Source organism: Thamnophis elegans, chromosome 2 (assembly GCF_009769535.1).
Source record: "Thamnophis elegans isolate rThaEle1 chromosome 2, rThaEle1.pri, whole genome shotgun sequence".
Taxonomy (NCBI): domain Eukaryota; kingdom Metazoa; phylum Chordata; class Lepidosauria; order Squamata; family Colubridae; genus Thamnophis; species Thamnophis elegans.
In genome coordinates, this window is record NC_045542.1 from 148,084,066 (window position 1) to 148,112,055 (window position 27,990).

Genomic DNA, 27,990 nt, shown 5'->3' on the forward strand with positions numbered 1-27,990 from the left:
ATCACGTGGTTGTTAAGTAAATCCAACTTCTTGCATTAATTTTGTTCGAAGCTGGCAGGAAAGGTGGTCATATGACCATAGGATGCTGCAACTATCATAGAAGCAGTTTGCCAAGTGCCCACATTTTGATCATGTGACCATGGGATGCTGGATAGTCATAAAAGTGAAGACTGGAAGTTACTTTTTTCACTGCTATTAACTTTAAAGATCACTAAACAAATAGTTGTAAATTGAGGATTATCAGAACAGTTTTTGTTGATTTCTTATTTTAGATGTATAATGTACTAATTGTTTGTACATTAAAGATGATAAAATGTTAAGCAAATAAACTGTACTCTAGCAACCGTTTGTACTAAAGAAAATTGCAAATGTTTATTTTTCTTTGAAGACCAAAATATAGTTAATATGGCTTTGGATGAACTACTGTCTTAAAAGATGTAGATAATGTTCTTGGCTGGCATTTGGAATCAATCGATCAAGACATTAATAAGTATAAACTTTTCTGATCCTGACTTAAAAATTACTATTTAATACAGCAAAGAAAAATGTGTATATGAATTACAGTAGTTGTAGGCCAGTAGTGGATTATTCATATGGTTTGTGGGTCATTATTGATTTCCCCCTTTTAAAGGAACATGGAGATTTTTTAAGCAGTATGTTAAAATCTTTTAGAGTTCTCTATAATTTTATGATAATCTGATATACTGTATGTACAGTGTTGAATGCAGGTATAATTTTCATATCATATTTTTAAAATATATGCTTTTAAAATTATTAATAATTAAATTCCATCAAACAATTAAAGGCCTTTGATCTTTGGCATCAGGATGAATTAATCCTGAGTCCATTCCTATATTGTAGTAACATCATTTGGAGGTTCTCAGCCAGTTAGAAAAAGCAAATGAGAGTCAGAATTGTTTTAGGAGTAGGTCAACATTTTTCGATTTTTCAATCTAATTTGGGAAATTCTGGGGGTTGAAGTCCAAACTTCTTTAATTTTTCATAACCACCAGCCGGTAAAAATGTAGGTATTCCCAAGGAAAAGTGAGCTTTTTTCCTTTTATAGCTTGGCTTGTAGAAATGGATATATCAAAGCTAGATGAATGTGCAATAAAGATGGAGTTTATTCTTTTATATCCTATTGATAAAAGGGGACACTATTCTGCCTGATAAGCATTTCTGAAAAAGCCAGAATTTTACATACTTTTTCCAAATTTTCTTCAACCTTATTAAAAAAAGGGGGGGAGTATTGTCAGCTAGATCTCCCCCTCCTGCCCTTTTCAGGCATTAACGTGTCTGTAATAACATTTTATGTCTTTCTACGTCATGACAGAAGGTACTCCCAGCCCTCCAACAACCCACGAAACTGAACGGTTCAATTTGGTTTAGCCCTTCCCCCCACTGGGATGGTACATTCCGCGGGGGGGGGTACGAGGAATGATGAACTCCAGGCTTTTCTGCCTTCGATGGTACAATCCATAATCGTTGCTGTAATTTCTTTTCAAGCACGTCACATTCCAATCTCTTCCCCCCCCTACTCGCCTGCCCTTAATGGTTCGCCCCAATCACCCCCTGTCCTCCAGCTAGCTGTTTTCCTCCTTTCGCGTCACGATCTCTCATTCTTTAGTTCGAGCAGGATCCGCCCCCTTCCACTGTGCTTCCACTCCCTTCCTCCGAGCTTATTGGTTCCTTTTCTCCCCGCCGAAGGAGTAATTTTCTTGTAGCTCCTCCCCTCTCCCCCCCACTCCGGGACTGCGAGTTCGGTGCTGTTGGAGGAGCGGAAAGAGGAGGGGACGGCAGCCGGGACAGGACATGCCCCGCAAGAGGCCGTTCAGCGCTAAGCAGAAGAAGAAGCAGCTGCAGGATAAACGCGAGCGAAAGCGGCAGGGTGAGAGAGGAGTGGGGAGGGGGGGGAGAATCGGGGGGGGGAGAATCGGGGCGGGGGGGCGGGGCGCCTTCCAAGAAACATCTGGATCATCTTCCTATCTCCCCTTCCTCCTTAAGGGAATGTGTAGGAGCAGGACTGTCCTTAGCACCTGGATTATCCCCATCCCTTCCTCTCCCTCGGATATCCCATAGCGTTTTGGAGGGGAAGGGAGTTGCCCCTTATCTCATGATCACCCATAGGCGCCCATGGGCAGCTCTTCTTCTTAAAGCAGCGTTGGTTCATTTGGGGCGGGGGGGGGGCGGGGAGAGAAGTGTGACCTTTCCATTCCCTCCTTTTTGGGGTTATATGGAGAGAAATGAATTGGAGACAACAAAAGCCTTCCGCAAAAAAATATTTAGAAAGCACTTGACATCTTCGTTTTGTCTATTGGAAAAACTGAAGCACATTCCCCCCCCCCCCCAAAAAAAAAAAGAATGCTGGCCCAAATTTAACTAAGACAACTGCTAGGGAAGCGGCAGTGTGTCCACAGTGCAATTGCACATAAATGTCAACTTTTTCTTGAAGCTTAATGACAGAATGAAGAGCATCTACCTCTTGGGCACATGAGAAAAAGCAGCAGTCTCCCGCTTCTACTTTCCTCGCTTTAATCTCGGTCAAAATAAATCCAGGCCATCTTCCTAAATCTTTGCAGAATGACTTTTCCTTTGGCCTCTAAGCTATACTTGGGAGATAACCGTTTCTTTGTAAAGCTGGATTTCTTTGCCCTAATATCTGCAATGCAGTGGGTATTATATCACTCTCTCTTTTTCCCACTTAGTTAGAACTACTACTTATCCCATTCATAGGTACAACCTCTTCCCTGAAACTGAGGGGAAGAAATATACTTCAGACATGGGAAAGAGCACTTACCTCTAGAAATATATATGAGAGACTATAGGCATTCATTATGTTCTACTTTTTTCCTGTTTCATTTAATTTTCTTCCTAGTTATATATATATATATTTTATTAAATATCTCCCAAGTAAAAGGCTTTAGTTTTGAAGACAGGAGAATTAATATTAGAGAAAATGGATATGGTGCAATAATTAAAATGTACTACATTGTGTCCAAATGTAAGTAACCTTGGGCCAAAGATTTGAAGTAGACCTACTTCATAGAGTTTTTGTGTGTCTGACAGGATAGGAGATGAGAGAAACTATTCAAAGTACCTTGAAAATGGGGTGGGACAGAAATGTAATGAATAACATAGCAATGCTAAGAATGTCATGTGTACTGGATGGGTTGTCACAAATCCAAGATTTTTATGGGGGCAGCAATCCTGAGTCCTCCTGCACAATGTGTCTGTTGCATGGAATTTTGTTTAGGATTGCAGTTTCTAGATTTCATGTGACGCCTGTGTATGTTGCAACTCCCTGCCAAGCTAAGTGGGATCTATCTCTTAAGGGGCTGGAAGGAAAGCAGATGGGGTTGCAGAACCAAGAGGTGTGTTGAGCCGTTCATGGCCTGTCGTGCATGACGAATGTTCAGTGTTTAGGGTGGTGGGTTGCCAATTGCACAGACGTGTTCCATATTCTTCCTCATAATGATTGACGGTGATGCATATGTCAGCCCAAGCTTTCATTCCAGAGTCAGGTCTTGCAGTAATATTTCTCTACAGAAATGTGGCGCTTTCTGCTAACAGACAGACGTGTGGGCATCAATAAAAAAAGTCACTTAAGAATGAATTTGCATGAGCGACTATGTCACTAGGTAGTATAACTGAGTAATCGTCAGCCATTCATAACCAAATAATGCAATAATTTCTGGTGTGGGTATATTTAAAAATAGGAGTGGTCCAGGAGGCTCGAGAGATTTTGTTGACTTTAAGCATCTTCGGAAGAAGGAGCAAAAGGGAAGCATTGGAGCCTCTTGATGTAGTTGGGTAAAGTAACCAAGGACATTTTGCGAAGGAGAGCATTGCTTTTATAATTAGGAGAGAGAGAAGTGGGGGAATGTAAATGGTTACTGTGCACAACACTTTGGAAAAAGCTAAGCCTTCATCACCGGGAGTAGGATGACAAAAGCTTTTGGAGGGTTATGAATTGTGTGGTAATAGTACTGAAATAACACTGCAGGGAATTAAATGGGCAGCTGGCTGGGAGCAAAACTTTTGTCTGGCAGCATTCAAACACATAACAGAAAGAGGGAAAGTAGGCGTGTGTCCTTTAACTGATGATCATAATAATCTCTTTTCTGTAGTACACTAGAGTCTAGCAACTGCATCACATTCAATTCAAACAGTGCCAAGAACATATTTTTGGGCAGCTTTTCACAGCAGTGTCCTTCCAGGGCAATTCAAAATAGATAAAATGGTAAGGTGTCAGTTCTGGTAATATAAAACCACAAACAACATTTTTCAAAGAAAAAACAGTCTAAGCAATATTTGCTTAGTTTCCAGCAAGGTTCATGTTAAGGCTAGACAGTAATTGCCAAAATAACAGAGTATCTTGGCAAAAAGGCATTTGAATACACATAGATCTTCAGCCCTTTGAGAGAACTGGAAGTGTAGGTTGCTTGCAATTCATCCTAGTTTGAGAACCACCCAGCAAAGGCAACATCTCCATTGCCTAACTTTTTAAAAAGTTTAAGCTTTTTAGGTCTGAGTAGCTAGCAACCCGCATTGCTGCCAATGTGAGGAATTTGGAAAGGGTGTAAAGATGCAGAGATATTTCCACAATTCAGAGCCACAACTGGTTAATAGACATATTTAGAAGGATTCAGAAGGACACATTGCTCAGTGTGGCTTTATATAATGTCATCATGATTAGGAGCTTTGATAGCTCCTGTATTACAGGGAATAGAGCCAGACTAGCTTTAGCCAAGCCCACAAAGTTAAGCAAGGTCAGACGCAGTTTGTATGAGGAGGGGAGGCCACTGGGAAATCTCATAACTGAAAACTAGATTGGGAAGTCACAAAAAAGATGACAATTTCTGTATTATTTACCCCTCCCCACAAAAATGATGGGTTAGTCCATGAAATGTCTAAGATGAGCATTTTCAAAAATGTTCAGGGTGCAGAACCCGTTAGTTTACAAGAAAAGAAAAAAAGGAGGCAAAAACTCTAATGATGGACTTTTTTTAAGTCTCTCATGGCAACCATCAACCTTTGGCAGATACGGGTTTAAAACACCCTGTTCTAGGAGTTGAGCGGAACTTGTAGGAGGCTTTATTATCACATCTTCGTCATATGAAATATCCCTGTCATACACTTGAATTTATTTTTTTTACATGTCTTAGCTGAAAAAGAGTTTACATTTCTTTGATGAGTCGGTCTGCATAACTCAAGATTGTCAAGAGTTTGCTTGATTTCTCAAAATGGGCATTCTGATTAAAGGAAAAAGGAATAACATGGCAGTGTTTGAATTAAAAAGAAAACGGTGATCTGAAGGAGCTGTTCTTGAGAAGCAATCTTGGCTGTCTACTTTCTCTATAATTGTAGTTCCTGCAGCCAAGTTTTGCATTTGCAATCTAGATGTTGAGAGTATTTCCATTCTCTTTTAGTTTACTTCATTTTCATGGTATCATAACTTACTTGCTCATCTGTACAAACATTTATTACCGTAAAAGACATATGCTTTCACCAACTGCAACTTATCATCAGATGCATCTGTCCATGTAATAAAGAGAGTTCCATCTCATAAAAGCTTATGGCTTTTAATAAAAAGTATGTTGGTTGGAAAAGGTGCTACTAGCTCCTGCTGATCCCCCCCTCCTCAAAAACAGGCTTCCCCTCCTATTTTGCCCATTTATTATACAGAAATTATCAGGTCAGTGCTGTAATATTCCGGAAGATCCCTAGATGGCAGCAAAGAGACAGAAAAATGTCAGCTCTTTGTTGCCATGCATGGCTATATGAAATTTTTGCAAGCCAGATACTGTTGTCCTGATCCACATGGAATCTCTTGCCATCTATAGCTAACCAATTAATGCTTGAAGGCTCCTTTAATTAAACTACTACCATCCTTTCGTTGTTATTGTTGGTGCCTTCAAATTAGATGAGGCAACAGCCTGGTCTAGTCCCTGTAATTTTCTTGGTGAGATTTTGGAAGTCATTTGCCCTTGTATCCTTTCTAGGTCTAAGACAGAGTGACCAGCCTAAGATCACCCACCTGGTTTTGTGCCTAGGGTGGGACTAGAACTCACAATCTCCCAGTTGAAGCCTACACAACTGAAAGCTGCCAAAGTTGAGAAACACTGGTCTAGATATATGGAGGGGTGGGAGTAGCTGAGAGCTCACCCCTCCTTCTTTGCTGTGTCCCATCTCTCTGTCTACTGAGTGGAAAAATCATAAAATCTAGGAAACCTGTTACGCAATCTTTCTGACAATGATTTTTTGTGCTTCTCCCGTCAAGGTCGAAGTATTGAGCTCATCCAGAATCTTACAATGCAAATCCAAACAATCTGCCAATGATTGTCTCATCCCTCTCCCTTCCTCGCTAGCTTTCCTTGTATTTGTTGGAAGTAGATTTTTCTCTCTCTCTCTCTTAATAGTCTCCTTTCCCCTACCACAAATAGCTTCTTTTATTCTAGTTATGTTTCCTTGCTTTCAATATCACCTTGCAATCCCAGAAAATATGGGTAGAATCTCCGGCAGTCTGGATTCCAATTTTTTTTATTGTCTGTATCTAGGTTCCCATTTCCCTTCTCCTGCTTCAAATCTCTGATTCTTCAAGTTTGAACTAGAATCTAGACGTCCTGAATGTTAAGGCTGTTTCCCCCGGCAATGCAGGGGTGGGGGGCTGCTACGGGTTTGCCCGGGATCAGGAGAACCCGTAGCTAACGTTATGGCCGGTTTGGAGAACCTTCAAATCCCACCGCTGGCTGGCCCCACCCACATGCTCCCCGGCATGCATGTGACCCCACACCGTGTTTTGGGCCTAGCAGGCCTCCCTGAACCCTTCTGCGACCAAAACCAGGCTGTGGGGGCAGCACCCCCCCCACGCTACCTCCTGCACATGTGCACATGTCTCCCATTTTTGGGTCTCTGCATGGCAGAGCTGGCTGGCAGGAGGCACATGCACATGCATGGTGGAGCTGAACTGGGCGACAGCTTGCATGCCTGCAGAGAGGGCTCCGTATGCCACTTGTGGCATGCATGCCCTAGATTTGCCGTCATGGGACTAGGCCGTGCAGCTTGCACACAAAACCAAAGCTGGCTAAGACTGATTGGAGTCTGACTTTGAAAATCTGAAGAGAACTAAATAGCCTACATCTGTCCTGTAATTTACCGTAATGTCGAATGCAATCGTTCTTGAACAAAACTACTGTGACCGCCATGTAAGATGGGCTAACTTTCTTTCTTGGGTTTTCCCTCTGTTGTCTTTCCAGGCTTTCAAGATGGCGTGAGGTCAAGTTCAAACAGCCGGAGCGGCAGTCATGATCGACACGAGGAGCACACGGACACATCAGATAGCGAGTCTTTCTCTCTGCAGGTTCGCAAGCTCAACCAGCAGCCTCAGATCCGCAAGCCGGGTGAACGAGGCTATGATCCCAACAGGTAATAACCCAGGATTTCTGAGTGAACAAGCATTTAAGGTCTGCCATTCTCCATTATGAGGGTTAGTTGTAAGGCAGGGGTGTCAAACTGGCGGCCCACGGGCCGGATGCGTCACACACAGGCCATGCCCACCCCAGCTCTGCAGAGGGTAGGGGAAACATCGTGATATGTCACGTGATGGCAACGTGACACCGCGCGTTTGACACCCGTACTATAAGGCAATTGGAGAGGAGCAGAACATGCCCAAGTCATCTGAAGTTCTCTGTTGAGGACTACTTCACTTGTGCTTGTAGATCTTCGCAGGCTTCATTCTGCTGGTTGGAATTCCTGGAGTCATCATTACAACATATACAGAGGACACCTAGTTACGGAAAGATGAAACTCTTGGGGCTTGTTTGCTTGATTTCTGGTCTGGCATCCATTGTTCGGTGTCAGAAAAGATCAGTTTGATCTCTTCTAAATATTGGTTGAGATTTATCTCTGAAGTGACGATCAGACTTCATGACGTTGTTAGATTTTTATTAAATGCTGATATCCTGGCATTGCCCGGGTATTTATTTATAGGGGGAAAATGTCCTGACCAAATGTAATTTTCTAATGTTGGATTTTCCCCCTTACCAGAGGGAGCCCCCTTGTGGACTACTGTGAAGCCATTAGCATGGCAACTCCATTGCGCTGTACAGTAGAGGCCATTTTACGGCAGTAGAGTAGAAGCCATTTTAAGGCACAACAGGCTGTATCTTAACAGTACACACACCCCGAGGGGTGTTAGGGGTGTATTACCCCCACAGTATTTTTCTCCATCAAGTAAGTCATAAAGTTTGATTGAAATTGCTCGAGGCATTTCAGAGTTATGCTAGAATACACACTCACACACAGACACACAACCATTATATATTTTCTCTACTGATTAAAGATACCGGCTGCACTTTGAGCGGGAAAGCAGAGAGGAAGTGGAGCGGAGGAAAAAAATTGCCCGGGAGAAAATCTTGGAACCGGTGCCAGAAATTGAGACAGAGGTGGACATAGAAGATGTTTACAAGACTGGCTCAGGTAGGGTGAAGATGATCAAGGAAAAGCTTTTTGGTGGGTGGGTGAATCTGAAGGGCTTCCCTCTCTTGGGCCATTTCTTGTTCTTAACAAACTACTTTTCCTCGTCTCTGGAGGTCTTGCTTCAGGCAGGAGAACCATTTACGACGAGGAGCTTTTAATTACCTGAAACGCATGAAGGGGTCTGAAGGTTCAGCACAAACATTCTGCTCCTCCGTCTGTTTCTAAACGCAGCATAAATCTCTTAACTGGGCTTTTTTTCCCAACAAATGGCCTGCTGGCTGAAGAAAATTGGGAGTTCCAATCCCAAGAATATCTGGAGGCCATGAATTTGGGAAGGGCTGGTTTCGGATACCAGATCCTGGTTTTGCCCAATTGCGCTGATGCTAAATTAAGATCCTTGTATCATTTTCCCATTCTTAATACAGGTAGTCCTTGACTTATGACCACAACTGAGCCCCAAATTTCTGTGGCTAAGCGAGACAGTGGTTGTGAGTTTTGCTCCATTTTACGACCTTTCTTGCCACGGCTGTTTTAAGTGAATCGCTGCAATAGCCAAGTTAGCAACAGGGCTGTAAAGTGAATCTGGCTTCCCCATTGACTTTGCTTGGGGCACTGCAGCCGTCTTAAATACCAGCCAGTTGCCAAGTGTCTGAATTTTGATCAAGTGGGCATGAGGATGCTGCAACCGTCGTAAGTGTGAAAAATAGTCATAAATAACCTTTTTTTTCGGTGCCATTGTGTAACTTCAAACAGTCACTAAATGACTAGTTGCAAGTTGAGGACCACTTGTGATGAGGTCTCTTCTTCCTTCTCAATCAAAATTAATTTAATGTCATTACAGTAGCAACCACAGAACTGCTTATCAAGACATTTCTCTCCCTTCTCTAACTTGACTTGCATTGCCTGATTTTTCAGATGCAATCTTAGCGAAGGAAGAGCATAAGAGGTTGTGTACATTTCTTGATTCAGAATATTTGTGACCTCTTAGAACTTTATTCTCACTTCCTTTGTGATGGCGGCAAGTTTTCCTGACTCTTCTTGTGTTTTTCTTTTTTCAATAGTACTAGATTTTCCTAAACGTCCCCCTTGGAATTACCAAATGAGCAAGGATCAGTTGTTGGCCCGAGAGGAGAAGTGTTTCCGGGAATATCTTGAGAATATCTATAGTACATTCCAGCCCAACCAGTTGAGTTACTTTGAGCACAATCTGGAGGTAAGCCCTTGGAAGATCTAAGCTGCATCATCACCCCCATGGCAGCCCATTTGAAGCCCCCAGAATGCATTTGAGACCTGCTTTCTCTTTTGGGGAAGAAAATGAATGCCTTAAACCTCTAAAAGAATTGGTGGTTCGAATCCCTAGCACAGGGTAACAGAGTGAGCTCCCGTTTCTTATCCCACTTTCTGCCAACCCAGCAGTTCGAAAGCATGTAAAAATGCAAGTAGAAAAGGTGGGACCATCTTTGGTGGGAAGGTAACAGCGTTCCCTGTGCCTTTGGCATTTAGTCATGCCGGCCACATGACCACGGAGACATTTTTGGACAGCACTGGCTCTTCTGCTTTGAAACAAAGATGAGCATCGCCCCCTAGAGTCGGGAACGACTAGCACATATGTGCAGAATGCAAGGCAAGACTGAGTACAGGTACTCCTTGACCACATAATTATAACAGATCCTGGAATTTCTGTTGACACATTATAACAGTCATAAGTAAGGGGCCATGGTGGCTCACGGGGTAAGACATTGGGCCTGCGCACCGCTGACGTTGGTGGCTCGATCCCCATGAGCGAATAAACCACGTAGGGGCAAGAAAGGAGCCTCTCCTGAATGCCTACCAACATTCAGGTGTCCCATGGGTAAAGATAAAACTGCCCGAAAAAATTCCTTTCAGAGGAAGCCAGCCACCTTGGTGATCCCTGGCTAACACGTGCCATAAGTTAAAAAAAAACCCAAACCCAGTCATAAGCTGAGGCATCCACATTATCAACTAAATTTGTTACAGTTGTTAGGTGAATGCTGCAGTTAAGTGAATGGCGCAGTCATTAATAACAATAGCACTTATACACTGCTTCATAGTACTTTTGTAGCCCTTTCTAAGCAGTTTACAGAACCAACAATCTGGGTCCTCATTTTACCCACCTCGGAAGGATGGAAGGCTGAGTCGACCTTGAGCCAGTCGGGAACAGCAATGGGAAGAGTTAACTTGCAATACTGCATTCTAACCCCTTTGCGCCCATGGCTCCTTAAGTGAACCCATTGGCCACAATGGGCGCTTTTTACTGGAAACTGGAAATATTTGCCGGGTTCTGGTAAAAATCCCTGTAAAATCATAATTACATGACGGTGGGATGCTACGAACACCCTAAATGCAGGCCAGTGCCTAAAATGCCATCTTCTAATTGGTTCGGCGGGGACACGGGTTAGCCAACAGGATTTCGAATCTGAGTTGTAAATATTTTTTGGGTTTGTGTGTCTCAGAGGTCTGTTGTAATTTTGAATGGTTGCTAAGTGACCGGTCTTAAGTCAAGGACTACCTGCATTTAAGCTGTCCACACTGTCAGTGATGGTATCATTGCAAAGCCCAAGGGGCTACTTAGGTATTCTGTGTCCTTTGGCAGGACACAGAGTACTGCCAGGGTTGAAAAATGCTGTTCCCTTTTCTCTTTTGGGCAAGCTTTGAATCTGGTCTGTGTGACAGCTGTATAATGTCTTCTTATGTATAGGACACATAATTACATTTTAGAAAGAGCCGGCATGGTCATACTCCACTCAAGGATGCAGCCATAGAGGTGGTCAAAAGTATTAAGTATCTGGGGGTGCAGATCACTAACAATCTGAATTGGCTTCTCCATACGTCATCCTTAGTGAAACGTGCAAACCAATGTCCGCATTTCCTGTGTCGGATGAGGAGAGCATATCTTTCTCCTTCTGTCCTGACCACTTTTACAGAGGCATAATTGAGAGCGTTTTAGCAAACTGTATCACTGTTTGGTTTGGTGGCAGAAGTGCCTCAGATAGAAAGTCCATACAGAGAGTGGTTAGGACAGCCGAGATTATAGGAAGCTCCCTGCCTGTTATTCAGGATCCTGCTTATAGTCGCTATGTGCTTAGAGCTCAAAGCGTTGCTAGAGACCCCCACACATCCACATCCAGCTCAGAGAGCAGTTTGTTCTGACCGAGGCTGCCCAAAAGCATGAAGCAAACTCCTTGTTCCAGCTAAAAACCCTTTTATTAATTTACTGTGAATTCTGCTCATTCACACCCAGCAAAGTCTTTCAAGGGAGGATTTACAGTCACAGACCTTATCTGGCTTGGAGAGCTGACAGGCCCTTATCTGCAAAACTTGGCAAGGAGTCTTGGAGAGTCACGAACCAATTAAGCAAACTAATTTTCTCCTGCAAACTCCACTCCCCTTTCGTTCCTCTTTTATTTCCTCTGGGAGGGGCCATTCATCGTCCACCTGTGGCCTTACTCCCAAGTCGACCCCTGTTCTTTAGCTGTTCCCTTTGTTTGGAAACTCTGTGCATGCACACACTGGGAACAGGCTCCAGCTATTCATCTGCCTCACTGCTGTCTGACTCTGAATTCAGGCAGCTGATAACTGGCATACGGCCTTGGCCCCCTCTCTGCCTCCGACACAGAGCCCTCATCAGAGCCTTTCCTCAGACTCCAGGACTGGCCCATGTTCCTCCCCAACTTCCTCACTGCCCAAATCTGCTGCCAGCTCCGCTAGCGGGGCATAACACAGTTCAATCCTGAGCTACAAATGTTCTTTTCTATTAGTAACCAAAGTCTGGTCAGGGGTGTTGTGTCTGGCTCATTGGGGGAAGATAAATTCTACAGAAGACTTTTTAAAAAAATGTTTTAATTTATTTTCTAGACATGGAAGCAGCTATGGCGTGTCCTGGAGATGTCAGACATTGTGTTGCTTATTACAGACATTCGACACCCGGTGAGACTCCTATTGACGACTGTTGTGGTTTTCTGTGGATTTAGATTCACCCAAAATTGCTCAGCAGGTGTTATAGAGTGGCATGGAAGAATCAGATGTTGGCATTCTATTTGCATTTTTTAAAATTTTCTTGTGTAGTTGTGAACTTACATGCTGTTTATTCATCCAGGCTTTAAAGATCTGGAGATGTTTGATCCTTCACTCTGCCCTAATGGACAGAGTTCTTTCCCTTTCAAATGATGGAATGAAGAAGTTTTTATTCACCAAGAGACAGTAGACAGTAATAGGGACACCTGATAGAAGAGCCCATCCCTGTGGTATAACCTCTATCTATATACTACTAAAACTCTTGTGTCTCTAACTGTTTAACTGGATGGAATAGTGCAGCATAGAGTAAACCTTTCCAACCAAGATATCTAAAATGGGCTGATTTACAGAATTCATCCAAAATCTAAAATTTGCTACATGATTTGAAATGTAGCAAATTTTATAAAACATAGCTGATAACCCGGCATTGTTTGGGTATTTATTTATAGGGGGGAAATGTCCAGACTAAACGTAATTTCTAATGTTGGATTTTCCCCCTTACCAGAGGGAGCCCCCTTGTGGAGTACTGTGAAGCCGTTACCATGGCAACTCCACTGCGCTGTACAGTAGAAGCCATTTGAAGGCACAACAGGCTGTATCATAACAGAACACACACCCCGAGGGGTGTTGGGGGTGTCTTACCCCCCCACAGTATTTGTTTCCAGAGAGTAAGTCATCTGTGTACCAACTTTGGTTGAAATTGCTCGAGGTGTTCCAAAGTTGTGCTAGAACACACACACCGGGGGGGGGGGGAGAGAGAGAGAGAGAGAAAGAAAGAGAGAGAGAGAGAGAGAGAGAGATATTTATATATACAGATTTTGTGACATAAAAATTATCGTAAAGCATTTTATGACATCATACAAAATGTCATAAAATATTATTTCCTGCAGTCCCCTCCTGACGTTTGGCTGTGCTATGCAGTTCAACGCATGAGTGCTTTCAAGGCAGATGCATCTTTTCTAGCCCATTAGGAAGCTCTGCCACTGTTGAAGGCATTGACGCATCTGGAAAGGAAATATCTAAAAAAGGATGATCTGATGACCCAATGAGTCACTGTTTGTCTAGTGGACATTAAAGCCGGGGAGGTTGACCTTTGTCCTTAGAAATGTTGCTGGATGTCAGCATCAATCAGACTCAGCTAAGAAGGCAAATGGGAGAAGTCTGGTTTCGTGGCTCAAGCTTGAAGGTGGGAGAACCCTCAATTTAAGTCCCATCTTTGCCATGAAAGCCAGCTGGTGAGTTTAGGCCAGTCACTCTCAAACAGCTCAACCCACATTATAAGGCATATTGTTGTTGTGGGGAATATAGGAGGAGGAAGGTATGTTGGATATGTTTACTACCTTGAGTTATTTGTAAAAATAATAAAGGCTACTTGTTTGAGGCCAAAAGGAAATCACTGTTTCCAGGCACTGTTTTTAGAGAAGCCTAGATTTAAATTACTAACTGCATCTAAAAAGCCACATTTGTGTTCATGTTAACATATGGGATTTTAATTTTGCATAAGTCCAGACTGTGCAGAGAACGGAATGCAGAGGCATGCACATCCCGGGGCATTGTCCCTTCACACCTTTAGAAAGGGGAAAAGGCATACAGCAACAACTAGTTTAGCTGTCCTGTACAGGTAATCCTCGACTTACGACCACAACTGAGTGTCAGCCCTGGAGGCCTTGCTTGGTTAGGGGTGTTACTTGGAACCCTAACATTGAGCCCCAAATTTACATGGCGAAGTGAGACAGCTGTTAAGTGGATTTTGCCCCATTGTACGACCTTTCTTGTCACTGTTGTTAAGTGAACCACTGTAGCTGTTAAGCTAGCAGCATGGTTGCTAAGTGAATCTGGCTTCCCTCATTGCCTTTCAGAAAGTTGCAAAAGGGGATCATATGATCCTGGGTCACTGCAGCCGTCACAAATATGAGTCACTTGTCAGGCATCCAGATTTTGATCACACGGCTGTGGGGGGGGGGGGGGAATGCTGCAACGGTTGTAAGTGTGAAAAACAGCCATAAGTGGCTTTTCCCAGTGATGTTGTAACTTCGAACGGTCATGAAATGAACTGTTGTAAGTCGAGGACTGCCTGTATTCATTAATGTTTGGAAAGAAATAAAGGCCAACAGATATGAGGCTATATTGCTATAAATTCACCTTCAGTTTCCTGTCATCGCAAATTAAGCAAACCATCCTTTCTGTAAAATTGAGTGGTGCCGTGGCCTAGAGGTGGAGCTCTCGTCTTGCGATCAGAGGGATGTGAGTTCGATCCTAGGCAGCGGCAGATATTTCTCTCTCTGGACAGAAATGAGAAAATATCTGCTGCGAACTCTGCATTGGTGACAGGAAGGGCATCCGGCCAGTAAACACTCAGCTCCATTCAATTGCCCTGACTCCACCCTGATATAAGAGATTACAAAAAGGCATATATATATATATATATGTCTCTAGTTGTTCGGGTTTTCTCCCGCGTAGAATTGGAGATGTCTTGGCGACGTTTCGACAAAGTCTCATTCGTCATCTTCAGGCTGCTTCAGACTACTTCAGGTTTGGTGTTTCCAGGAAACACCAAACCTGAAGTAGTCTGAAGCAGCCTGAAGATGACGAATGAGACTTTGTCGAAACGTCGCCAAGACATCTCCAATTCTACGCGGGAGAAAACCCGAACAACTAGAGACCTACATACTAACACCCGCGAAAACCTCAGAAAACATATATATATATATATATATATATATATATATATATATATATATATATATATATATATATATAAATAATATCATTTCTAGAAAACTGAAATCGGAATAATGCCTTATTTTTCTAAATCTCCCCATTCTATCTTTTCCCTTTCTCAAACCTTTCTTGTTCAGGTCATCAACTTCTCCCCGGCCCTCTATGAGTTTGTCACCAAGCAGATGAAGAGAAACCTCATCTTGGTACTGAATAAGATTGATCTGGCCCCACCAGCCTTGGTGGTGGCCTGGAAGTATTATTTCAAGAGTCGGTTCCCTGAGATCCACGTGATCTGTTTTACTTCTTACCCACAGCAAGACCAAGATCCCAGTGCAGGTATTTTCCCACATATATTCATAATATTTTTATGGCTACTAGTGGATGTTACAGTTCAGTGTAATTCTGTATTGGCTGAGCTGTCAACAGGATTAGCATAGCCCTGTATGCTATGAGAGAAATAGCAGAATTATATAGGTAGTCCTCGACCTACAACGGTTCATTTAGTGACCGTTCGAAGTTACAGCGGCACTGAAAAAAGTGAATTATGACCACTTTCCACACTTACAACCTTTGTAGCATCCCCGTGATTGATGCTTGGTAACTACTTCATACTAACGGCCTTTGCCATTTCCCTGAGGTCTTAACAACCTCTTGCAACTTTTTGACAAGCAAAATCGATGGGGAAGCCAGATTCAGATTAACAGCCAGTTTACCAATTTATCAACTGCAGTGATTTGCTTAACAACTGTGGCGAGAAATTTCGTAAAATGGGGCAAAATTCACTTACCGACAGAAATTAGGGGCTCAGTTGTGGTCATAAATTGAGGGCTAGTTATAATGGCTTGTTTTTTCTTTTCTTTTTTTGTTATAAGAGGCAAATTGTAGGTCAAAGTGTATAGAAAAGGTCTTTGGTTCATTGGCCAAATCTTGTCAGTTTTGTCGTTAAAGACAATGAATTCCCTCGAGTCGAAGTGGCTCCTGGTACCCACATGAAATGTTCAGGATGCCTTCTTTGCAATCATTCAGATAGTCCTCAGCTTATGACCAATTGCTTAGCAATTGCTGTATGTTACAACAGACCTCCCCAGACCTACTTATGACTCAATTTCAAAGTTTGGATGGCCACTCGCGCCCCCCCCCGATAGTCACATGATCACATTTGGGACACTTGGCAGTTGGTTCGCATTTATGGCTGTTTGCATTCCACAGTCATGTTACCATGATTTGCAACAGTTTTTTTTTTTCATCAGAAATTGCCGTTTACTTCCTATTTTTGGCAAAAGTGCCCATTAAGTTCCGCAGGTTTGCTTATTGACTACCATGTTTGTTTAATTGCAAAAGAAGAAGAAGAAAAGAAGAAGAAAAGAAGAGGAAGAGGAACAAGAAGAAGAGTGATAAAATTGGGCCCAGTGACATGGTGACTCTCCTTACAATTGGCACGACTTATGACCATAATTCTGGCCTCAATTATGCTTATAAGTCAAGGATTCCCTGTATGGAAGTGATTTGCCTTCAACTTCTGGAATATTTCTTTAACCGCATCCTGAGATTTCTTAGTAGTTTCTCTTTTTGACCAGCCAGGGTCAGCCATACGTCCTGACAATGTCAACGAGTTTAAATATTGATGTGGAGACAAGCAACTGGGTTTGTTGGAATATTTTGGACCTCTCTATGTTCTGACCAGTATTCAAAATAATCGAGCAGCCAACAGTGTACCTAAACAAAATCAGAATCACTTTAATAGATTAAGAGTTGGAAGGGACCTTGTAGGTCATCTAGTCCAACCGCCTTCCCAAGCAGGAGATCCTACACTTATTTCCGACAGACGGCAGTTAATAGTTCGTTACATTTATATATCCTACCCTACCCCCCCCTCCCAAACTCCCAGGAACCCTGGGTGGTTTGTGGCCTTGATTCCTCCCCTATCCACTTCTTCACATGTCACAGATATAATCTAAAGTGTCGGCTTCGAATCTCAACCTGGAACTTTCTGTCTTTCTTTTTCCTTGCAGTGTTCAAAAAACGTCGGAAGCGTCGAAAGGGCTGGAGCACAGCTATGGGGCCCAATCAGCTCCTGAGCTCCTGCGAGACTATCACAGCGGGCAAAGGTGCGGCTGCTCTCATGTTGGGGCTGGGCCATTTTTAACCTGGGATGAAATTTTCTCCTAAAAGTCAGCGCCAGGATGGTTCATTTTCAGGCTAGCAAGGAAAAGTGACAAAAGTTGAGAGTGCAAATCAGCAATTTTCTTTTCCTTGAGCCCCTTTATCTCAGTTGTCTAAAGAATAAGCTCTGGCTTAGCTCATCTACTCAGAAGCATTCCCCAGTCTCACTAAATTTGAAGTAAAATGGTTTTAACAAGATCACAGATGTACATTCCAATTTCCTCCATTTAATTTGACATATATTAAGCAGCAAATCGCCTATTTTAATTTTAATGTTTATAATTTTTATAAGCTGAAGGTGAGGAAGATACTCCTTCCTCCTCCTATTTTCTTTGTAACAACAGCCCTTTGAGGTAAGTTGGGGGCTGAGAGGGAGTGACCGGCCCAAGCCAGCTTTCCATGCCGGCAGGTAGGACTAGAACTTACAGTCTCCTGGTTTCTAGGCCAGCACCTTAAACACTAGAACAAACTGGCTCTCATTTATTTATTTATTTATTTATTTATTTATTTATTTCTAGATTTCTATTTCCCCTTCTCTCAGTATTTGCACAATTCAAGGCACCCACCTAGCAGGTCCCTTACAAGGTGGGTTGGTGCAAGGGTCGGCTGCTACGGGTTAGCCCGGGTTCGGGAGAACCCGTAGCTAATGTTATGGCCGGTTCAGAGAACCTCCAAATCCCACACTATCCCCTCTCCACCCAGGAGTCTCCACCGGGCCTGTTTTGGATATGACATAAGTGCAGGGCCCACATGGAGGCTTGGGGGTGGGGGGAGAATGGGCCTCTCAGATGTTCCGGAAGGCTGGAAATGGCCCAGTTTTGGAGCCTAGGGTAAGCAGTTTTCGCCCTCCCAGAGGCTAGAGGAAAGCCTCCGGAGCCTGGGGAAGGCGAAAACACCCCTCCGCCCCCAATGAGGTGCAGGAAGCCGACTAGGCCATGGCCACCATGGCCATGGCCACCCAGCAACCGGGCCGAGAACCCATTACTGAAATTTTTGAAGCCCACCCCTGGGTTGGTGTGATAGACAAGGACAATGGCCAACCAGTTGGCTTCAGGCCCAAGGCAGAACTCTCTCCTGGTTTTTAATCTAGCACTTTCACCTCCACTACACTTAAGTAGCTGGCCATTTCTGCTACTATCGTAATTTCACCTCTCTTTTTGACAGTGGACTTGAGTAGCTGGAAAGAGAAGATTGAGCGGGATGCTGCTGGTGCTGGCCTGTTGCTGGATGACTCTGAGGAAGATGAGGAGGATGACCGAAGTATGACCGTGCTGGTGGAGCATCAGACAGATGTAGCTATGGAGGGCGGTGGAATTTCCCAGGAACTCTACAAAGACGGAATCTTGACAGTCGGTTGCGTAGGTGAGTCTGCCCTTAAAGTCACTCAGCAGGACGGAGTATTTCCGGGACTATTTTTGAGGAGGAGTCTTGGCGGAATTGCTTTCCAGGTGCTGAAGAAGGACATGGACTGCAACAGGTCCAGATTTGCATGCAAAACCAAAGTTACCGGTGTGTTACTGATAGGTGGTAGATACATAATTTTTGGAAGGATAGGTAGTCCCACTGCTTATCACTACAATGAAGCCTGAAATTTTGGTTGTATGTTGTTGTGGTTGTAAGTTGAAGCACCATCTGACCTGGCTTGAAGCTTTGACTGTGGTCAATACAATGGTCATAAAGCAACTCACCACGGTTGCTAATTGAATCACATGATGTTGTTAAGCTGTTAAGTCAACCATGTGGTCATTAAACAAATCCAGCATATCCAATGGTGTTTATGCATTTTCTGGCCAGGAAATGGCCAAGAAAAACCCATTGCACATCATGTTCATATCAGTGCAGAACACTTTATAACCAATCCCCAAAGTGCTTTTTCAAGAGGCAACTGGATTTTAACAATTGTCTTTGAAGATGTTTCGCTTCTCATCCAAGAAGCTTCTTCAGCTCTGACTGAAGAATGGAATGGGAGGATTCAGAATCCAGTTAGAGCTGAAGAAGCTTCTTGGATGAGAAGCGAAACGTCTTCAAAGAAAAATGAAGAAAGTCCAGTTGCCTCTTGAAAAAGCACCTTTGGGACAACCTGTAAGATAAGCTCCCTGTTGGGAGAGCGAGTACATTCAGCGAAGCGTTGTGAGAGTTGTGTTGGAGAACACACAAACCAGCATACAGAGACACTGCAGTTTAAATAGGCTTTTACTTTCGTGGAAATAGAGGTATCAGAGTCCATCAAACAGTCCAAGTCATACACGGATAAGACAGTCAGTCATCAGTGTCTTTCAGTTAAGGGATAATCCAAATAACATAGTCCAGTATCATATAATCAGTTCAGAACTCAAAGTTTGCTAGCAGTTGCAAAACTTACAATAGCTCACAGCACTTTCTAACAGCCAGCTTCCAAAATGCTCATATCAGATCAGCCCAGCATCTAATGAACAGAGAGCTAACAGTCGTTCTGGCTCCCTCTTATGGCCGATTGGGGAAACAGCAACCAATCACATTTTACAGTATGATTTAAAGAAACAGGTATAGCATTATTACATGATTTATATATTGCCAACCCAACCGTTAGATTATATTCCTAACAATGACCTGGATGACTAAGAGTCTCCACAGATCCTGTAACCAGTCATAAGTGCAAGTTGGTTGTCGAATACCCAGATTGTGGTCACGTGATGCAGGAATGGTGGTGACAATTATGTTAAGAAAGGGTTGTAGGTAGCTTTTTAAAAGAGTGTAACTTCGAATGGCAATTGAATGATCTGTTGTAAGTTGAGAACTACCTCCAATGCCTACTGAATTCACAGGGCTTATTTCAAAGTAAACAAATTTTGAATGGCAGCCTAAGTAACTGGCTAAAGTGATGGGTTCCTCTTGGTGGGATTTTGAGTTCAAGTTCTCTCTTGTTCATGGATCTCTTGACTGAAAGTTGCAGCCAACATTCTCTCTTGACCTAATTAATTTCGTAGAATTGTGATGAGGATAACCACCCTGAGCCCCTCACAAGGGAAGGGGAGATCAGACAATAGTGTAGCAAAACCTCAATTTAGTGGACTGCTAGTTAGAACATTTAAGTGATGGTGGACAGAATTTCTGTCTAGACATTTCCCCACCTCTGAAATACTATAATAGCCAAGTTCATGGCACTTAAAGTAGTCCAGACAAGACGCTCAGCAAATATATAAAAGAAAAAAGCTACGGTACATTTCTTATTTGCCCCATTTTGCATAATTTGTAACATTGCATCATGATGCAAATGACATTGATTTACGTCATGGCTTCCAGATGCAAATCAAGCAGGCTGACCTACATTACTAGTTTGCATAATTTGTGTCATGACAACGTTATGTGGATTGATTTGAATTTCACAGTCTTATATTTAATAGACATTTGGGATGAATAGGCACTTCTCCCCGGCGGGAACAGTCCATTAAATCCAAGTTTTCTTTAATAATTGCTAAAAATCTGAAATGCAGTACTGCATGATAAATTGCAGATTACAGGTGTTAAATATAGCCACTGTAGTTTCTCCTCTGTTCTTGGCTAAGGTTTTGAATGGATGAAAAGATAACTTGGCAGTGGTTTAGTTCAGGGGTCTCCAAACTTGGCAACTTTAAGGTATGGTTGGCTGAGGAATTCAAGTGTTAAAGTTTGGAGACCCTTGGGTTAGTTGGGATAGATGGAAGTTGCACCATGCAGGCTGAGAAAAAGAGAGAAGCTGATTTCTGCTATATCAATTTGTATCTATCTATCTATCTATCTATCTATCTATCTATCTATCTATCTATCTATCTATCTATCTATCTATCTAACGTGTGTGTGTTCCAGCATAACTCTGGAACGCCTCAAGCAATTTCAACCAGACTTGGTACACAGATTACTTACTCTCTGGAAACAAATACGGTGGGGGTAAGATACCCCTAACACCCTTCAGGGTGTGTATTCTGCTAAGATACAGCCTGTTGTGCCTTAAAATGGCTTCTACCATACTGCCGTAAAATGATTTCTGTGCAGCGCAGTGGAGTCACCATGGTAACAGCTTCACAGTACTCCACAAGGGAGCTCCCCCTGGTAAGGAGGAAAATCCAACATTAGATATTAAGGTAGTATCGCTTTTCTTGACGCTTCTTGTCACCGAAATGAGGGCTTTTCCTGTCTAATACAGGATTAGGAGAAATAAATACCTGGGCAGCGCTGGGTTATCAGCTAGTAATAAATAAGCAAGAAAGTTGAGACAGACTTTCTGGCCCAAGGTTTTGTTTTGTAGAAGAACTGGAGGGTCCCCCAAGCAAACCTTTCATGGTAACAGTTCTGATTAAGGTGGAGATGATGATGATGATGATGATGAGAGTCATTTTGATTTGTCCTTCCCTTTCCACCTCCCTACAGGCTTTCCCAATGTCGGCAAGTCCTCCCTTATTAATGGGCTGGTAGGCCGCAAAGTGGTGAGCGTCTCCCGCACTCCCGGTCATACTAAGTACTTCCAGACCTACTTCCTTACACCCACGGTCAAGTTGTGCGATTGTCCAGGGCTCATCTTCCCGTCTCTTGTTGACAGGAAACAGCAGGTAAGAGTTGGAAAAGGGGAAAAATCAGTAAAGTTTTCCTGCCCAGCGGGAATAGCGCTTGGGTTATAGGTGAATATAAATGTGAATTGTGTTTCTGTCGAACTCCCGATGCTGTGGGAGCACATGCTGAAAAGTTTATGAGTAGGCACATAAAGGATTGAACATAGGAAGTTTCCTTATACCCGTGATGGCGAACCTATGGCACGCATGCCACAGGTGGCACGTGGAGCCATTCGTTAGGGCACGCGGAGTCCTGTCAGCTCCAATGCACATGCACGCACTGGAAAGCTGACTTTGGCCTTCTTTTAAGGCCGTTTTTCGAAAAACAACTCAACGTGCAAACTGGAAGTTTGGAAACGGAGTTCTGGTTTGTGTGTTGGGCTGTTTTTTGTGCTCCAGAGGCTTCAGGAAAGGCAGAGGGCGAAAAACGGCCCTAAGGGGGAACCAGATGTCGCTTCATTAGATGAGGATGTAATTAGAAAAATATTAGACTGTGCAGAGATGGATACATTGACTTTAAAAATAAAAGACAAAGTAGACACTGAATATTACTTGACATGAAATAAATTTTATGGTTAGAGGTAAGAGATAGAAATTAGATGAAGAGAGGTTATTGCTATGTCTCAATTAAATATAAATATGGCTTATAATTATAAATATGCTAATATAAATTAACATAATTATGAATAAGCTATAATAAATATAATATAAGCTAATATAAAGAAAAATTGAGCCAAAAGTATTCTGTTATATTATTACTAGAGTTACTAGTATACGTGTTAACATTTTGTTTTGTTCTCTCTTTGTTTTTCTTTTGTAAATGACAATACACTGTATTCAAAATGTTTATGGATTAAAAAAAGAAGATTTGTGATGGAAAAACATCATGCTCTGTTCTATGATGATTAGAGAATAAAGTCCTTTCCCTTCTTAAAAATCAGTACGCTGCCCACCAGGCTGCACTGCTGGGGCAGGGAATGTTCCATGGCTGCAGAAGATGAGACACCCAGATGCTCTTTGGTGAGAGTACCCCAAACCTGGATCTCCTGTATTGGAGCATCTTCTAAGAAAATGAAAAGATTTGATTTCAGTCTGAGCAGAGTACTGATTTTTTTGTTATGGCCCGCCAATAGCCAGTGGAGCTGGTGGCAGACTCGGACAGTGAGGAGATTGGGGAGAAACATGGGCCAGTCTGGGGAAGGCTCTGATGAGTGCTTGGCATCGGAGGCAGAGAGGGGGCCAGGGCTGACAGTTATCAGCTGCCTTCGGAGTTGGAGATCAGTGGGCAGAAAAACAGCTGGAGCCTGTTCCCGATGTGCGCATGCACAGAGCTGCCAGGAGAAGGGAACAGCTAAGGAACAAGGGCTAACTTGGGATTAAAGGCACAGGTGGACGGTGAATGGCTTCTCCCATAGGGAATAAAAGAGGAGCAAAAGGGGAGGGAAGTTTGCAGGAGACAATTAGTTCAGTTCATGAGGGTGAAGATCTGTTCCTGACTTCTTGCCAAGTATTGTCTGCTACAGAGTGGCATTTGGAAAATATCAGCCTTGCAGCTCTCCAAAACCTGATAAAGGTCTGTAGTTGTGAAATCTCATGAAAGACTATTTGCCAGGATTTTGCTGGAGAGGAATTCCCTTTAACCTAAATAAAAGGAGGTTTTATCGGGACAAGGAGTCGGCTTCGTGTTTTTGGGGATGCCTAGGTCAGAGCATTTTTAACGAGGGAACAACCTTCTTCTCTAATCATTATAGAACAGAGCATGATGTTTTCAGTGGTGGGATTCAGCCAGTTCGCACCACTTCGGGAGAACCGGTTGTTAACTTTCTGAGCAGTTTGGTGAACTGGTTGTTGGAAGAAATCATTAGGTCAGAGAACCGGGTGTTAAATTATTTGAATCCCACCACTGGATGTTTTCCCATCACAATTTCCCTGCATGCTTCCAAATCAGACTGAAGGAGAGATTTTTTAAAAACGAAAGTTTAATTTTGGGTTTTACTGATTAGATTTATTTGTCGTTCTAGAAATGGATAATTTATTTTGGAAAAGCAAAAAAGTTTGAGGTTTGATATTAATGGTTTATTCTACTGCAACAGAGGGGGAGTTGGAAGTCAACGCTTTTTTTCTTTTCCTTTCTCCCTCCCCTACAAAGCGTCTTACGATTTGCTTTTGTATTTTTGTATGTTATTGTCTAATCTAACAAAACGTTATAAAGAGGAGAAGAAGGAAAAAAAGTCAGAAGGAGAGGTTTTTGTTTCTGAGCTTCTATTATGCAATTCAAGGGTGTTAGTTGGAAGAGACACGGGATGACTCAATGTTGCTGTTAGCTGGGAGATGAGTCTTCTGCTGCAGGAGATGATGTTTTTGAGCTGATGTTTTGTTTAAAAAAAACCAAAAAACCCTCCCTCCTTTTCTCCATTGTTTTTTTTTTTTAGTCTGTCAACATTTGCAGAGTAAATCCAATAGCAACCTCTGGCAAGCAATAAATCCTTCTTATTTTTGTTTAATTTTCAGATATTGGCTGGTATCTACCCTATTTCCCAGATCCAGGAGCCCTATACTTCTGTGGGGTTCTTGGCTAGCCGGATTCCGGTGCAGGCCTTGCTCAAGCTGCGGCATCCTGACGCCGAACACGGCAAGCCTGAACCCCCTTGGTGTGCCTGGGATGTATGTGAAGGTAACAGTGCTGAAGCAACAACTTGTCCAGCTGAGTTGGATGTCCAGTCTGGTTCTAACCAGCACATTGTCAGGCCTGCCAGCCATCTTTTCTTTTGGACTTGGGGCCTGCCACACTTTCTACTATTCATTTTCTATTGTGGGAAAATAGGAAGGGGGGTTATATGGAGTTAGGTGATATGTAGCCATAATAACATTCTTCTTAGAAACTCAAGGCCATCCTTTGTCTCTGTACCTGGCCGGAATTGGATGGGTGGAAGCTGCCAGCGTGGCAGTGAAAGATTGGACCATGTAATGGAATCGTGGGTGTAGGGGCAGGATCTTGAACTTTTAGCTGGGTGGGATTCAGGTTCAGGTTTTCCCAGATGTGCCAACATGGCTCCCTTAATAAATTGGGACTTTGAGGAAGCTTTTGCCTGGGACTCTGATGTACATTTGGATGCTATTTGGAACCCTGACATACACCCTCCTTTCTGTGTTTTCAGCCTGGGCTGAGAAACGAGGTTACAAGACAGCCAAAGGAGCCCGGAATGATGTTTACCGAGCAGCCAACAGTCTTCTACGCCTCGCAGTCGACGGGCGGCTCTGTGTCTGTATGCGATCTCCAGGCTACACGTCACAGAAAGGTCTCCGACAAGAAACTCCTTTAGCAATTTTTCCATCACTTCCAAAGAGATGTGGGGTGCTCTCTATCCTGGTGCTCTTCAGATAAATGGGACTTCTATAATTCTCAATGAATCCAGCATCTTTGGCAGGTTTCCAGGCTGGAGAAAACTGGTCCAGGGAAATAGGCAGGCGTTATGAAGGACTCACATCTAGCTGGCTTGGAATCATGCATAATTAACGGAAAGGATTGTCCTATCCCTATAAATTCCCACTTGCTTTTCTCAATACCGGTAGTTCTTGACTTATGGCCACAATTGATCCCAAAATATATGTTGCTAAGCAAGATAGTTGTCGAGTGAGTTTTGCCCCACTTTATGACCTTTCTTGCCACAGTTGGTAAGTGAATCACGTAGTTGTTAAACAAATCTGACCGCGCATTGACTTTGCTCGTCAAAAGCTGGCTGGGAAGGTTGCAAAAGGGGACAATGTGGCAATGTAACCATCATAAACACCTGAATTTTGATCACGTGACTATGAGGATGCTGCAACAGCCATAAGCGTGAAAACTGATTGTAAGTCGCATTTTTTTCCAGTGGTATGGTCACAGTTGAATAGTCACGAAAGGAATGGTTGTAAGTCAAGACTACCTGTACTGGTATTGATTTCAAGTCTATTAAAAGTCCATTATTTCATGCCCATTAAAAGTATGAGCAGCATAATGCTTAGCTGCCAAACATGAACGAGATCCATGCAAGCAGTGGGAATATCGTCCATGGAGTTCCTTCATATATATTTTCTGGATGTTGACCCCTGTGTAGGGGTGGTCATGATTTGAGCCATGCTAGAAAAATCTCAGAAATAAATATTGAGAGTGAGAATTTGTATTCAGAGACACCATCATTCTGTCCGGTTTTATTTATAACTAGCTGATAACCCGGCATTGCCCGGGTATTTATTTATAGGGGGGAAATGTCCGGACCAAGCATAATTTCTAATGTTGGATTTTCCCCCTTACCAGAGGGAGCCCCCTTGTGGAGTACTGTGAAGCCGTTACCATGGCAACTCCACTGCGCTGTACAGTAGAAGCCATTTCACAGTACAATAGAAGCCATTTTAAGGCACAACAGGCTATATCTTAACAGAACACCCCTCCCCAAGAGTGTTAGGGGTATCTCTCTCCCCCCCCTCCGGTATGTGTACCCCAACTTCTGGACTATTTTTAAGCTGGCACGCAATTAAAATTTAACGAGTATCATTACTGCAATGAAAACCCAAATTAGAATCAGCTTTCAAAATAATGAACCATTAAATGCTTGGCAAAAGAGATGTCATTTTGACATGTCTTCCTACCTGCTGGGAATATCAGAAGCATATGATGCGGAATGATTTATGCACAGTATTAGCATAAACATTGTACCCAGGCTCAGCCTTTTTCTGCAGCAGAAAGAGTCTCTCTTACAGGCTCTCTACTCCGTAAAGAGTCCAGAAGACTGCTTTATAGAAGTGATCAGGGTTTGCTAGGAATAGTGGCATAGGCTAGATAGAAGTTGGCCTAGGACTGTCCCTTGCGATGGATGCCTTGATTTCTCACCGCTCTGTTTTTGTTCCCTCTGCAGCCATGTGGGAGCATCACCCCGAGACAGCTGAGATTGCAGCTTTGCAGGAAGCTCATCGCCGAGAAGACAAGCAGGGCTCTGCGGAGGAAAATGAGTGGGAGGAAGAAGAGGAGGACGAAATCTCCAGCTCGGGAGAGGAGGAGGACGAAGAGAAAGACCGGGATGCTGATGAAGAAGGCGAAGAGGAGGAGGAGCCCCTCTCGGCCCCCAAGAGTGGGCCCAGCCAGTCCGCCCCTCCCAGAAAGGGAAAAGTACCCACTCAGAACTTGTTTGCTTTGCTTGGGGAAGATGAATGTTAGTAGCTTCCCCTCTTGGACTAAGGGACGGGCGATAGATTTGCCCAGCCCAACCCAGCCACCCTACCCGCTGTGCATTCCCCAGCTCTGGAGCTGTCGCTGTATATCAATAAAGGTGATGTTTATTTCCTGGCCCACCTTTGCGGCTGTGGAGAGATGAATTAGGAACACAGGAGGATTCGTAGCCTGTTTGTTTTGAACTCTTGTAACAGCTGCTGGCTGGGAGATGCTGGGATGTCTGTAATACCAATAGCATACTTAGACTTATATACTGCTTCTCAGTGCTTTACAGCCCTCTCTAAGCGGTTTACAAAGTAAGCTTGTTTCCCCCCAACCATCTGGGTCCTCATTTTACCGACTTCGGAAGGGTGGAAGGCTGAGTCAACCTTGAGCTAGTCAGGATCGAACTTCTGGCGGTCGGCAGATTTAGCCTGCAATACTGCATTCTACCCACCACCCCACCATGGCTACAAACAGCTGTTGCCCATCACTTGGACAGGTTGACCACTATTGGAGATTGCAGAGTCATTTTCAGAAATGTACAGGTAGTCCTCGGTTTATATCAGTTCATTTAGTGATCGTTCAAAGTTGCAACGGCACTGAAAAAAGTGACCTATGACTGTTTTTCACACATATGACCATGGTCAAACGAACAAAATTCAGATGCTTGGCAGCTACGACAGTTGCAGTGTCCTGGGGTCATATGATTACTTTCTGTGACCTTTTGACAGGCAAAGTCAAAAGGTTTCACTTAACCAGATTCACTTAACAAGTGAATTTAACAATTGCAGTGATTCACTTAACAGCTGTGGCAAGAAAGGTCGTAAAACGAAGCAG

General features: G+C 43.2%; 1 protein-coding gene across 1 annotated transcript; it reads left to right on the top strand.

The window, feature by feature from the left end:
* Positions 1-1,715: 1,715 nt before the first annotated feature.
* Positions 1,716-27,287, top strand: LOC116504703 (guanine nucleotide-binding protein-like 1). Its single transcript, XM_032211905.1, has 12 exons — positions 1,716-1,888; positions 7,257-7,425; positions 8,342-8,478; positions 9,540-9,691; positions 12,355-12,426; positions 15,372-15,570; positions 17,247-17,342; positions 18,562-18,759; positions 21,784-21,962; positions 24,474-24,636; positions 25,121-25,261; positions 26,858-27,287. Exons 1-12 carry the CDS (start codon positions 1,813-1,815, stop codon positions 27,154-27,156), a joined length of 1,881 nt encoding a protein of 626 aa, XP_032067796.1. The 5' UTR covers positions 1,716-1,812; the 3' UTR covers positions 27,157-27,287.
* The last annotated feature ends 703 nt before the right edge of the window (positions 27,288-27,990 follow it).

What these genes read in the sequence shown, in the direction of transcription:
- LOC116504703 (XM_032211905.1), top strand. Translation starts at nt 1,813, where the DNA reads ATGCCCCGCAAGAGGCCGTTCAGCGCTAAGCAGAAGAAGAAGCAGCTG. An exon ending in ACTTTGAGCACAATCTGGAG is followed by an intron (nt 9,692 to 12,354) that starts GTAAGCCCTTGG and finishes TTTATTTTCTAG; the next exon opens with ACATGGAAGCAGCTATGGCG. An exon ending in TTGTTGACAGGAAACAGCAG is followed by an intron (nt 21,963 to 24,473) that starts GTAAGAGTTGGA and finishes TTTAATTTTCAG; the next exon opens with ATATTGGCTGGTATCTACCC.